At 55.7% G+C, this 12315-nt stretch overlaps 1 protein-coding gene and 1 long non-coding RNA gene across 19 annotated transcripts in view; one reads left to right on the top strand and one right to left on the bottom strand.

Annotated features, from left to right (window-relative positions):
- The window catches only part of MED24 (mediator complex subunit 24), a 33667-nt gene extending 21659 nt beyond the window's left edge, over positions 1-12008 (top strand). For 10 of the 18 annotated variants that reach the window (XM_082704926.1, XM_082704910.1, XM_082704920.1 and 7 more), the window contains 20 exons: positions 756-867; positions 1025-1175; positions 1487-1600; positions 2150-2197; positions 2596-2678; positions 2945-3031; positions 3482-3593; positions 4078-4220; positions 4871-4908; positions 5348-5430; positions 5759-5937; positions 6054-6153; positions 6472-6647; positions 8540-8804; positions 9050-9231; positions 9388-9478; positions 9807-9906; positions 10783-10863; positions 11200-11348; positions 11506-12008. In XM_082704926.1, coding sequence (XP_082561052.1) covers positions 756-867; positions 1025-1175; positions 1487-1600; positions 2150-2197; positions 2596-2678; positions 2945-3031; positions 3482-3593; positions 4078-4220; positions 4871-4908; positions 5348-5430; positions 5759-5937; positions 6054-6153; positions 6472-6647; positions 8540-8804; positions 9050-9231; positions 9388-9478; positions 9807-9906; positions 10783-10863; positions 11200-11348; positions 11506-11622 — 2411 coding nt within the window. In that variant the 3' untranslated portion in view covers positions 11623-12008. The remainder of the gene's footprint in view (positions 1-755; positions 868-1024; positions 1176-1486; positions 1601-2149; positions 2198-2595; positions 2679-2944; positions 3032-3481; positions 3594-4077; positions 4221-4870; positions 4909-5347; positions 5431-5758; positions 5938-6053; positions 6154-6471; positions 6648-8539; positions 8805-9049; positions 9232-9387; positions 9479-9806; positions 9907-10782; positions 10864-11199; positions 11349-11505) is intronic. The other 8 variants (XM_082704914.1, XM_082704912.1, XM_082704923.1 and 5 more) reach the window with 3 other exon arrangements.
- Positions 3961-5417, bottom strand: LOC309850720. The gene is made up of 2 exons (XR_014304418.1): positions 5255-5417; positions 3961-4261 (listed from the first exon to the last, which is right to left on the bottom strand). It is a non-coding gene; the product is annotated as an uncharacterized lncRNA (long non-coding RNA).
- Positions 12009-12315: the final 307 nt, after the last annotated feature.

The raw sequence follows: 12315 nt of genomic DNA, 5'->3' as shown, positions 1-12315 counted from the left end.
AATGAATATTTAACTTAATTTTAATGGATCTCAGGTCTTATCTTTTTGTTTCCCCATGCCACATGGAGGCTAACGGGCTAGTTGGTGCCAGTATCCATCATTTGACCCTCTGGAGTTGTAACTAGGACAAGTGACACATAATTAAGTGTGAATTAATGTGGTATAGACCATGAGCTCAAGCATTTGGGAGGAGAGGTCAGTGGGTTTGACCAGCTGGGTGAGTTGTCAGAAGGATCTGGGCTTGACCAAAGGCTTGAGGAGAGTGTGTTTGAGAGGTGGTGCTGGCCCAGGCGGGGGCACCTGCAGAGGGGCTGGGCAGTGAGAGCAGAGGCCTCGGCAGAACGAGGCAGGGGGTAGCCCAGGAGGGCTGGTGAGGGATCTAGCTCAACGGCAGTAGAAAGTGGGGCCCACTTGCGAGGGTGGCCACCCCTGATGCGATTTGGGGCCACCTCCTTTTCCAGCCACTGGAACCCCACTGTGCCTCTCTCTGCCACTGCCTATGTTAGGCCGTACCTAGGCTCTCAGTTCGGCTGCTTGCATCCGCCTGGGGATGGTTTCTAGGGTATTCACTGTTGGTGCTCACCCCCCTTCTAGAAACAGTGCATGCTGCCCTCAGGCCCCTGGCCTCCATGTCATCCTCAGGGGACGCCTCCGTATGTGGTTTTGAGGGCCCAGTGGGGCCAAAGTGGAAGAGCTCAGGGTCAGTGTCTTCCTCTCCTCTGTTTCCCATCGTGGGTCTGCCTTTCCTCCACCAGCCTCCTGGACTGCCATTGAGCATTCTCTCTTGAAGCTTGGGGAGATCCTGGCCAGTCTCAGCAACCCCCAGCTCCGGAGCCAGGCTGAGCAGTGTGGCACGCTTATTAGGAGGTACCGGGCTTCCAGGCTCTTCAGCGTGGAGGGAGAGAGGAAAGGCCCAGGGTGTGGGTGGAGAGTTGTGGCCCCTGGCCTCCACCCCTCTGCTCTCACCTACCCTCTGTCTCTTCCTGGCTCCTTACACGGTGCCCTGTGTATCTGTTCCCTTCAGCATCCCCACGATGCTGGCTGTACACTCGGAGCAGCTGCACAAGACGGGCTACCCCACAGTCCATGCGGTGGTCCTGCTCGAGGGCACCATGAACCTGACAGGCGAGACACAGCCCCTGGTGGAACAGCTGATGATGGTGAAGCGCATGCAGGTGGGCGGCCCAGAGCTGCTGCTCTGTCCACATGGTGGGCTGGCTACATGGGGCTGTGGAGAGGAGTCTTCTGGTACTTCCTAGGAGAAAGGGGGTTTCTCCTGACTCACGGTGGAAGGCACATCCCTGTTGTGCATGTTGCTGGCATTTCACATGACATCCTTACTCCTCACCCTGGAGTGGGGCAGCACCTGTCCTGCATGGCCTCTGAGCTCGCCTGACCAGCCCCCACCTTGCCCCCACTCTGGGGCCTTCAGAAGATGAAGGGGGATGGGCGCCCTCTTAGGCTTCACTCTCGCATCATCCCACAGCATATTCCCACCCCACTTTTTGTCCTGGAAATCTGGAAGGCTTGCTTCGTGGGGCTCATCGAGTCTCCCGAGGGTACAGAGGAGCTCAAGTGGACAGCTTTCACCTTCCTCAAGGTACCTGGGACGTGGGAGCAACAGAGCGCCCAGTCTAGAAATGGTTCTCAGGAAAAGCAGCGACACCCAGGATCTTTGTCCTGCATTTCTCCCCACTGGCATTGTCTGCCACCTGCCAGGTCCCCAGCGCAAGTTCCCATCGAGTCTTTTCTCTGAAAGTCCCAGAGCTATATTTAGCCGACTTGGCAGGCGCCTGCCATCTCTGAGCACACAGGTGCCGTTTAGCTCTGTCATCAGCCAGAGTGGCACAGGGCAGTTATGGGCCAAGAGAAGTGGCCCCGGTCCTTGAATCAGGGTTCCCAGGGCTTATGGCGATTGCTTGTGGAACCAGCAGAAGTGAGGGGTCCCTGTTGCCTGTAGGCATCAGGCACCGGACACTTGGAGGCCTGCCAGCTTTCTGATTTGGCCCCCAGAGTGCTGTCCTTTCTGGGGTGGAAGGGTTCCTTCCTGTCTTTGCTCAGAGCAGGGAGATGGAGGGGATGCCTTCAGTTCTGGGGGAAAGAGAAGAAATCGATCTTCCTGTGTTTCTTCTCTTGCCTCACTCTCTAGATCCCACAGGTGTTGGTGAAGTTAAAGAAATACTGTCACGGGGACAAGGTAAGTTGGAGAAATGAGATGAGGGGGGCGTGGGAGTTGGTGAATCCTTCTTTCCACGAGGGCACGGGAGAAACGGGGTCAAGGGAAGGGTCTGATTGGTGTCTTGCACCCAGGGGCAGGCTGGAGGCATGAGCGTGCCTGAGCATCTGCGTGCGTCCATACGCGCCCCCGCTCTCCACATGGAGGCCACACGGGGTGTGAGGTGCCCTGGGTGCCCAGGGCCAGCGTAGAGCACTGGTCCTCTACACTCCTCCCCGTCCTGTCACTGCAAGCTGGTGGTGGCTGTGACCGGCTTGTCGCACTTTATATCCAGCGGGGTGTCCCCGTGAGCCTGCATCACAAGCTGTGGGTGGAGCGGAGGGCCTAGAAGCCAGATGGTCGCTCCTGGCTCTTTGCAGGACTTTACCGAGGACGTCAGCTGTGCTTTTGAATTCCTACTGAAGCTCACACCCTTGCTGGACAAAGCTGACCAGCGCTGCAAGTATGACTCCCCTGCTCACCCGCTCCTACTGGAAGGTGCTCTGGGCTCTCCCCCTGCTCCTCTGTGCTAGACGGCCCTCAGCGGACGGGCCCCTGGTTCATTCCCCTTGGCAGGGGCAGGAGGCAGCAGCCCGTCTCCCATCCCTCAGGCACTCAAAGCATTCTTCTGTCCTGAAGGAGGGAGGACACCATGTAGGGGCCTATTGTCCCACTCCTCAGGAATCCCTGCCGTGTGCCCTGACCCCTCATTATCTTTTTCCCTCACAGCTGTGACTGTACAAAATTCCTACTCCAAGAATGTAGCAAGCAGGGGCTTCTGTCTGAAGCCAGTGTGACCAACCTCATGGCCAAGCGGTAAGCGTGAGCTCCCTTGGGCTGGCCGAGGCACCGCTTGCCCTCCTTTTCTCGCGTCCGGTGTGGACCACTGGGTGCCTTCCCCCCTGTCCAGGTGCCTGGGGCCAGGCCTAGGGTTACCAGGAGCAGCAGACACTGGTTTCTGCCCACCAGGGTTCTACACCCTTGGGTGCTACCCTTGAATTCCCACCCTCTTTTGTGAGCAAAGTAAAAATCCTAAATCTTCTTTTAATCTCAAGTGGACTTTCAAAATTGAGGTAATGATCAGTGACAGACTGAAGCAGTTGGAAGAGTGGGTGTGCTTTCATAAACATCACCCCAACCCTGAGGTTCTGCCGTGTGCCCCACCCTTCCTCCCTGGCCTCTGCTTCTGGAGCTGGACCAGGGAGCACGTCAGGAACTAATCTCTGTGTCTTTTCTCTTCTCTTGGCCAATGGCTCGTGGCCACAGCGCAGCAGACCGGGAGCATGCACCCCAACTGAAATCAGGAGAAAATGCCAACATCCAGCCCAATCCTGGGCTCATCCTCCGGGCAGAGCCCACTGTCACAAATATCCTCAAGGTGCGTGTGCCCTTCCCTTGCCTCCAGGCTTATCTCTTCCTTTTTTCCTCTTTTGGCTCTACTTCCAGAGAAATAAATTGAGGCCATAGAGCTCTTTGTCTTCTGGCTTTTATATGAAGTTACTTTGGAAGTAGAGAAACAGGCAAGGCAAGGAAGCCGCCATTGAAAACTCATATTTGTTGAGCATTACTTGGAAGGCAGGTCCTGTGGTAGGGCCTTTCACGTGCTCCCGCAGAAGCAGTGGAGACTCTCACCCTCCCCACTCTCACTGCCGCGATCACAGTTTAATTAAGAAGGATGGATCAGAGAGCGAGGATAGATTGATGGAATTGTTTTCCAGATTGGAGTCAGAAAGATGTAGAATGAATTGCAGGTTGTGGTATGCCATTTAATGGAGACGTGCAGAGAGGGAAGCTGCGGTTAGGCTGTATCTGGGGAGGTCTTCAGTTGCTCTTCAGGACTTGATTTCCTGTCGTGTCCCCAGACGATGGATGCAGACCACTCCAAGTCCCCAGAGGGCCTGCTAGGAGTCCTGGGCCACATGCTGTCCGGGAAGAGTCTGGATCTGCTGCTGGCCGCTGCCGCCGCCACTGGGAAGCTTAAATCCTTCGCCCGGAAATTCATCAAGTAAGGAAGTCTGAGCCCTGGCCAGCGTCAGGGAGGCAGGCCTGAAGGAGGAGGTAGCAGAATGGGGCAAAGCATTGAGGTCTGGGTCTCCCTGGAGATGCCCAGACCAAACCAGAGGATCCCACTTGGAGACGCTGGGGGAAGGGCCAGGTTCCTGGATGTCAAGCCCTTTTTTCTTTGCAGCTGAGCATGAAGTGGAGGTGTTTGATGAGATGAGAGGCATTGAATGGTGGATATGGAGGGATTTGGGTGCGCCCAGTTGTTAATAAGGGGCTCTTAAACACTGTTGACTTTTTTGTTTGACCTGGAATTTGATATAAAGAACTTTGTTCCATCCAGTGAGCCTTTCTCTGGGTCTTGGAATATGTGTGTGTGTATATATATATGTTTTTTAAAGATTTTAAAGTAATATCTACAACCATCATGGGGCTCAAACTCATAGCCCTGAGACCAAGAGTAATATACTTTACTGACCGAGCCAGCCAGGCGCCCTGCCTTGGAAATCTTTTAAAAACAGTGTTTTTTTCTGTGTAGCGGTGGTGTGCTTTTTAAGTTTAACCTTTAATTCAGACTCTAGTGACTGCCTTTCTGGACAGGTATAGCCCCCTGACCTCTTGCCCTGCTAGCTGTGACCTCTTTTCTTTCCCCAGTTTGAATGAATTCACAACACATGGCAATGAAGAACTCGGTAAGTCAGCTCTGTGCACCCCTAGACTCAGCACTGTGGGAGGGGTGGTGGGGAGAGAGAACAGGGGAGGGCAGAAGGGCCATTGCTTCTCCTGGGAGGCTGTTTTCTCTCCCAGGTAATGACTGACTGAAGCTTTTGGGGAGCCTTGAAAGAGGGGAATGCTAGGAAAAGGATTCTTCCCAAACCACCTCTGTCTCTTGCCCTCCCCCTTTATGATTTGGTTGGCTACCGGGAAGAAGTTGTGTATCAGGAGTCTTTGATTCCAAGGAAGGGATGATGTTCTAATTGCAACTCAAGAAAAGGATTCTGAGCTTCAGAGCTTTGAAGGAGCCACTTGGTCACTGACCTTCCTTGAGGCAAATCCTGATCCCCTCCCGATTCAGACCAGGGCTCTGGGCCCTGTTCGGGGCTGTGGGGTCAGCCTTCTTGTTCTCCATAGCCAAAGCAGCCTCTGTTCGCGCCTTGCTCTTCGACATCTCCTTCCTCATGTTGTGCCACGTGGCTCAGACCTATGGTTCAGAGGTGAGTGAGAGGAGACCACTCAGGTTTAGGGGTACCAGGATTAGGGGTGGGAAGAAGGGGAAGGAAATGACCAATAACTTGATGCACACACCCCCACCGCGGTCTCCCAAGCTACTTAGTCTGGCTGTAGAACGCAGGTGCCCCCACCGCCGGCAGGTCCATGGGTGCCCCATGGGTCACATCCACACTCACCACTAGGTGGCAGCATAGCCCCTGTCTTTCTCCCTTTGACCAGTTTGTCTTTAGTTCTTCAAGCTGGAAAGTAAAGGCAATGGGACAGGAAACTGAGGCACAGGGCATTGGCTGCTGACGCTCCTTCCTTTCCTAGGTGATTCTGTCCGAGTCAAGCACAGGAGCACAGGTGCCCTTCTTTGAGACGTGGATGCAGACTTGCATGCCCGAGGAGGGCAAAATCCTGAACCCTGATCACCCCTGCTTCTGGCCTGACTCCACCAAAGTGGAGTCCTTGGTGGCCTTGCTCAACAACTCCTCGGAGATGAAGTTGGTGTCAGTGGCCCGGTGCCCGCTCCAAGGGTGGTGGTGGGGGCAGGCTAAGACCTTCTCCCTCAGCCCATCCCACACTCCCCCATGGTGAACTTTCTCCCACTCCCACCCCCTCATAGGCAGATGAAGTGGCACGAAGCCTGTCTCAGCATTTCAGCAGCTATCTTGGAGATCCTCAATGCCTGGGAGAATGGGGTGCTGGCCTTCGAATCCATCCAGGTAGCCCCACCTTTCCAGCAGCCTTCTCTCTTCCCTGAAACACAGAGCCAGTGTTCGGTAGCTTGGTACACTTTATAAGAACAAGAAGACCCTTTAATCTAGGAGCTCATGCTTGGATGTTGATCTTCCTTGTAATCATAGGCTTAGCTACTCCCTCCCACCCAGGTAACTTGGGGAAGAGCATATTTGTGGTGAGAATGGGTGGGGGATGTGGTCCAGGACTCCACCTGCTAAACTTAGCTGCCCACGGAGGCCAGGGAAAGTGATGGGTCAGGGAGGGGGCGATAGTGGCCTCAGTCACCCCTTCCCCTCCCCCAGAAAATCACAGATAACATCAAGGGGAAGGTGTGCAGTCTGGCAGTGTGTGCTGTGGCTTGGCTTGTGGCCCACGTGCGGATGCTGGGGCTGGATGAGCGCGAGAAGTCGCTGCAGATGATCCGCCAGCTGGCAGGGCCGCTGTACAGTGAGAACACGCTGCAGTTCTACAATGAGAGGTCAGTAGCCCCTCGTGCCCTCCCTCCTGGACCATTGTCGATCTGCCATGAGAAGGCAGCACCTCCAGTAGCCAGTATCTCCCTCTGTTCTTAATGTCCCCAAACGGGCCTCTTGCTCACTCACTCGCAGTCTCATTTCCATGTTTGTGCACTGACTCGGCGACACTGAGTGTGTGTCTCTGTGCCAGGAATGTTTATGACCCAACACCTGCTATGTCCCAGAAGCACAGACCCCGAATTGCTATGATTCCGGTCTTCAGAGAGCCCAAGTTCCAAAGAATTAGCTTACCAGGAGAACAAAGTGGTTGTCTCCGCTGTGGCTTGGTCTAGGCACTAGGAGCCCATCCGTAGAGCTATGACCCAGGGGCCTAATCACCACCCCCGCCCCCGGTCATCCTCCCACCTGCCTCTCCTTTGTGACATTTTGCTGCCTTGGCTTTTCAGAGGCTTGGCAGACCTCCCTGGCAGCTTCATCTATGTTGAGTTCAATGGTATTGGTTCGTTCCCCCATCCATTAATTTTCTTTTTTAAATTCTGGGAAAAAAAAAAAAATACATAGCATTTACTATCTTAGTTCAGTATATAGTTCAGCGGCATGAGGTGTTCACTTCATTGTGAAACAGATCTCCAGAACCTTTTCATCTTGTAAATCTGAGACTTTGTACCTATTAAGTAACAACTCACCCGTTTTTTCCCCCTCCCTTAGCTTCTGGTAACCACCATTCTGCTTTCTGCTTCTGTGAATTTGATTGCTTTAGGTAGCCCACACAAGTGGAATCCTATAGTGTTTGTCTTGCTGTGCCTGGTGTGTTTCACTTCTAGTGATGTTCCCAGGATTCATCCATGTCGTAACCTGGGTCAGAATCCCCTTCAGAATAATACTCCATTGTACATATGCGCCACATTATCCATTCCTCGGTGGATGGACACTTGGGTGGTTTCTCCCTCTCGGCTGCTGTGAATAGCGCTGCCATGCAGTGGGCATGCGCGTGACCAGTGAGCTAGGCCAGAGGACGCACTGGGTAGCCATCGAGGTGCCTTAGAGGGGAGAAGGGGGCCCATTGTGCTGAGATATGGTTGGAGAGGGTCTGTGAGGCTGTGACCTTTTTCCTCACCTCCTTCTCCCTTCTTCCCTCAAATCCTTCTTCCCACAAGTAATGGAGGGTTGGCTATGACAGAACCCGTGCTAAGCTCCCTGACTCCTCCCGGGATGAGGAATAGTGGGGAATCTGGGGGTACTCGTGCAGGTGGAAAAACTGGCACTGAAAGTCACAGCAGCTTTCCCAGAGCCACCCAGCGTTCCAGGAACAGTGAGCACTCACACCCGGATCTGAGTGCTAACTCCGTCAAAGACTGCTCATGAGAAAATTCCTGGATATACGCTTTATATTTGCCCAGCTATCAAAGGCCGGGAAGAGTCTTGTGGGGCAGCCCTTGGGCCCCTGTCCTGGAAGTAACAGTTTACTTTGGGAAGAGGCCAGGGCTGGGCGGGGACCCCCCCTAGCACTCAGCCCAGAGGGAAGTGATTATATTTATTTACGTCCAGGGATTGGCAGGGCTCAGGTCTGGGGAATGGGGGGAAGTTGGAGACAGTGAGAGAGAAAATATGAACATATCGTTGAAGTAACCTAGGGGAGGAGAGCAAATTGCTACCTCGGCTTAGGCTTTGTGCCCAGCAGGTGAGAGGCCTACCAGAAGCAGGACTGGTAGGGTCACGTCTGCTAGGGTCTTGTGACTTCCTTTTGTTTCCTCCCTCTGTGAAGAATGGGGTTAATTCCCCAGGAAAATTTCCGTAACTCGAGTCCTGGGAAAGGTCTGACCTGGGTGTTTGCTGCACTCTTGAACCTGATGGGGCCTGAACCCGAACAGCAGGTCCTGTCCCCATCCCCTAGGGTGGTGATCATGAGCTCGATTCTGGAGCACATGTGTGCCGACGTGCTACAGCAGACGGCCACCCAGATCAAGTTCCCGTCCACGGGTGTGGACACAATGCCCTACTGGAACCTGCTGCCCCCCAAGCGACCCATCAAGGAGGTGCTGACGGACATATTCGCCAAGGTGCTGGAGAAGGGGTGGGTGGACAGCCGCTCCATCCACATCTTTGACACCCTGCTGCACATGGGAGGCGTCTACTGGTTCTGCAACAACCTCATTAAGGTACCTGGGGGCCAGACCCCCGCCCGGACCCAGGCTGGGGGAGTGGATCTCCTCAGACTCAGGGAGACAACTGAGAAAATACCTCTAGCCTGGTCCGCGGGGCTCGGTCTCGGAGCTCCTGGACTCTGAGGGGAGCCGCCTGCTCTGGGAGCGCTGGCCAGAGGCTGTTCAGAGTGAGGGATGGAGCCCCGGGAAGCCCGTGGCAGGAGCCCTCAGCTCCTGAATCGCCCCGCCCTGCCGTCCAGGAGCTGCTGAAGGAGACGCGGAAGGAGCACACGCTGCGGGCGGTGGAGCTGCTCTACTCTATCTTCTGTCTGGACATGCAGCAGGTGACCCTGGTCCTGCTGGGCCACATCCTGCCGGGGCTGCTCACCGATTCCTCCAAGTGGCACAGCCTCATGGACCCCCCCGGCACTGCGCTGGCCAAGTAGGGTTCTCTCGGAGCCTTGGGTCCCCACGGCGCACGGCTGGCTGCCCCTCACCTTGGGCCGCCCAGGGAGGCTGGGCTGTGGGGACGCCCTGTCTGCCAGGGCCTCTCTGGGGCCCTCTGACTTGACCCTCTTTCCCTGGAACCCTTTGCCAGGCTAGCCGTCTGGTGTGCCCTGAGTTCCTATTCCTCCCATAAGGGACAGGCGTCCTCCCGCCAAAAGAAGAGACACCGTGAAGACATCGAGGTAGGAGACCCCTTCGTTCACTTGTTCATGTGCTCAACAGACATTTCCTGAGGCTTCTGGGGTCAGAGACTCCTTCCCAGGCAGCGGCCCCGCCCCTGGATGGCTGTGTTGGGGCTCCCCTGGCTGAGCATCTCCAGGGGTGACTGTGTGAGGGGGTCTCTCACTGGGGTTGTGGGTGGGTGGGGGAAGCTGGGCTTACTGGAGATGCCCACTGAGGCCTGTGGGGAGCTGACTCTTCCCCACTTCCGTCTGAGCTCCAGCTCTCTTCCCTGATAATGGGAGATTTGGGGGCGCAGGCGTCAATAATAGTGCCTCTCTTGCTCTCCAGGATTATATCAGTCTCTTCCCCTTGGATGACATGCAGCCCTCAAAGCTGATGCGACTGCTGAGCTCCAATGAGGAAGATGCCAACATCCTCTCGAGTCCCAGTGAGCATGCAGACTGGGCTGGGTGGGCTCCTCCTTTCCTGAGAACTCACTCCCGCCTGGGAGAGCTGCTTGGTATAGAACCTGGCTGCCGGCATCTTTGCTGGTTGGAGAGAGTGCGCTGGGAGTTTGTCCCGTCCCCCCCCCCACCACCACTGCTGCTCTGTTTTCTGCCTGCGGAGAGGCTAGAGAGGTTGCTGAGGACCTCCCCCCAAAGACCGAAGCTCCGTCCAGACCACAGCCCAACCCTGGACACACCATTGTCCCTTCCCTCCCCTTTACTCACCACAAGTGAGTTCACTACCTCGGGCACAGTCTGTGCTTTTGACTCACCAGCTCTGGCCTTCCTTCCACTGAAACAGGCCCTGAGGCTGGGGGCTGGAACTGCTTCCCACTCTTCCTGCTTGAAGAGCACCTCTGGCCTCCTCTTGCTGTCATTACCTCTCCCTGCCAAGGGCTTCTTCTGTGGCATTTAATTTTTCCTGTTTCCAGAAATTTCTCTTGATTCTAGAAGTTTCTCTGAGGCCTTTTAGGCATTAAAGTGCCAGCTGTGCAGTTGAATAGAGGAGAGATGCTATGTCTGGCACCCACAGACCTTATGACCTTTGGCTGATTACTCAGCAAATCCGAGTCTCGGTTTCTTTGTCCATGAAGTTGGGGTGTAAGGGTTGCACGGCCTGATCTGTGTGTAGCCCACAGATTGGCGCCTGGCAGTGCTCACCAAGTGTTCTCTCTCATCTCCCACTGAGATCTGTGACTCTGGATCCGGGACCTTCCCTGGGCTGACCCTCCACACCTGACGGGTGAGGGCGTCCCCTGGGAAGTGGGTTTTGAAGGTAGGGGACCTTTGCCTCAGGCTCCCTCCATTTGACCCCACAGCCGACCGCTCCATGAGCAGCTCCCTGTCAGCCTCCCAGCTGCATACGGTTAACATGAGAGACCCGCTGAACCGAGTCCTGGGTGAGTCCCCTACTGCCCACCGGCCCCCGGGGGCTGAGGCCTTGCCAGCCAGAGGAGGACCTCCTGGTGCCCCTTCACCCGTTAGTGTCCCTGTCTCTTCCTCCATCTCTCCAGCCACTGGCCTTCCTGTCGCCCCCAGGCTCCAGTTGGTTCCCTCTCCCCACCCCTGCTTGCTTTCCTTTCACACTTCCTCTTTTTGACCCCCCACCCCCAATTTGAGGGGCACTCTAAGGGCTTCTTTCTTTTCACTTTTTGGTGCCACCACCTCCCAGCCTAACGTCTTCTCAGACTCTTCTCACGGAGTGCTCCCTCTCCCCCCATTCTGCTTCTGCGCAGCCAACCTCTTCCTGCTCATCTCGTCCATCCTGGGCTCACGGACTGCGGGCCCGCACACTCAGTTTGTGCAGTGGTTCATGGAGGAGTGTGTGGATTGCCTGGAGCAGGGCAGCCGAGGCAGCATCCTGCAGTTCATGCCCTTCACCACCGTGAGTGCTTCGCCCCCAGGCTTAGGTGGGGGCGGCAGGACTTAGCGGGGCCTGGGTGCGGGGGCAGCCCTCAGAGTAGGAGGGCCTCCTTCCTCGCGGGACCTGGTGGCCCCCAGCAGGCAGCCCCTGCAAGCGGCCATTTGTCTGTCTGCGGCAGGTATCGGAACTGGTGAAGGTGTCAGCCATGTCCAGCCCCAAGGTGGTTCTGGCCATCACGGACCTCAGTCTGTCTCTGGGCCGCCAGGTGGCTGCCAAGGCCATTGCTGCACTCTGACAGGCTGGGGGGTGGCCACAAGGGCCTTGTGGGGGACCACAGCCCCAGGCACCTCACGAGGGAGGAAAGATGAGACAGCATTGCTCATATCCACGTGATGTAAGAGCCCTATGTCATTTCCAGATTATTCCCCTATCCTGACATCTGACCTCTAAGACGTCTCCCAGTTTCTTTCATAATTTCCTCTGCCCGCTGCCAGCACTAAGGACTGTGTGCAGCCTGGCTGTTAGCCCAGGGCCCTCAGCACTCCACACCCCTCCCCCTTCCGACAGTAGATGTACCTCTGGGAACTTTGCAGGTGCAGAGTGTGTATATTTATATTTTTGTAACACATGAGGGAAGTTTCTCTCAGCTCATTTGTAAATAAAGATCTTTGTGGGTCCCTGTGTGAGTCCCAAGTGGTGTGAGTGCCTGAGTCCCATGGAGGCAGGGAACATCTTCTCTTTGGAAGGCCGTGTGCTTGGCCGAGGAAGAGGCTCGGTCCTGTGGCTGAGGAGGGCTGGGCTCAGGTTCCTGTGTCTGTCCACTCAGCAGGGAAAGCACTTCCCCTCCTCAGACCCGCACCAGACAGTAAGGGCTCAACACTGCACGTGCCGCCAACCCCCACCCCCCAAAGTCAGACTTGACTCCCAAGAAGGGAGGGAGAGGTTTTGGCAAAAGGCCCTGCTGGTGCTGGGGTAGGGTAGGCTGTCC

Source organism: Mustela nivalis (assembly GCF_964662115.1).
Source record: "Mustela nivalis genome assembly, chromosome: 17".
In the NCBI taxonomy this organism is placed as follows: domain Eukaryota; kingdom Metazoa; phylum Chordata; class Mammalia; order Carnivora; family Mustelidae; genus Mustela; species Mustela nivalis.
This window is presented reverse-complemented; position numbering and strand designations above follow the sequence as displayed.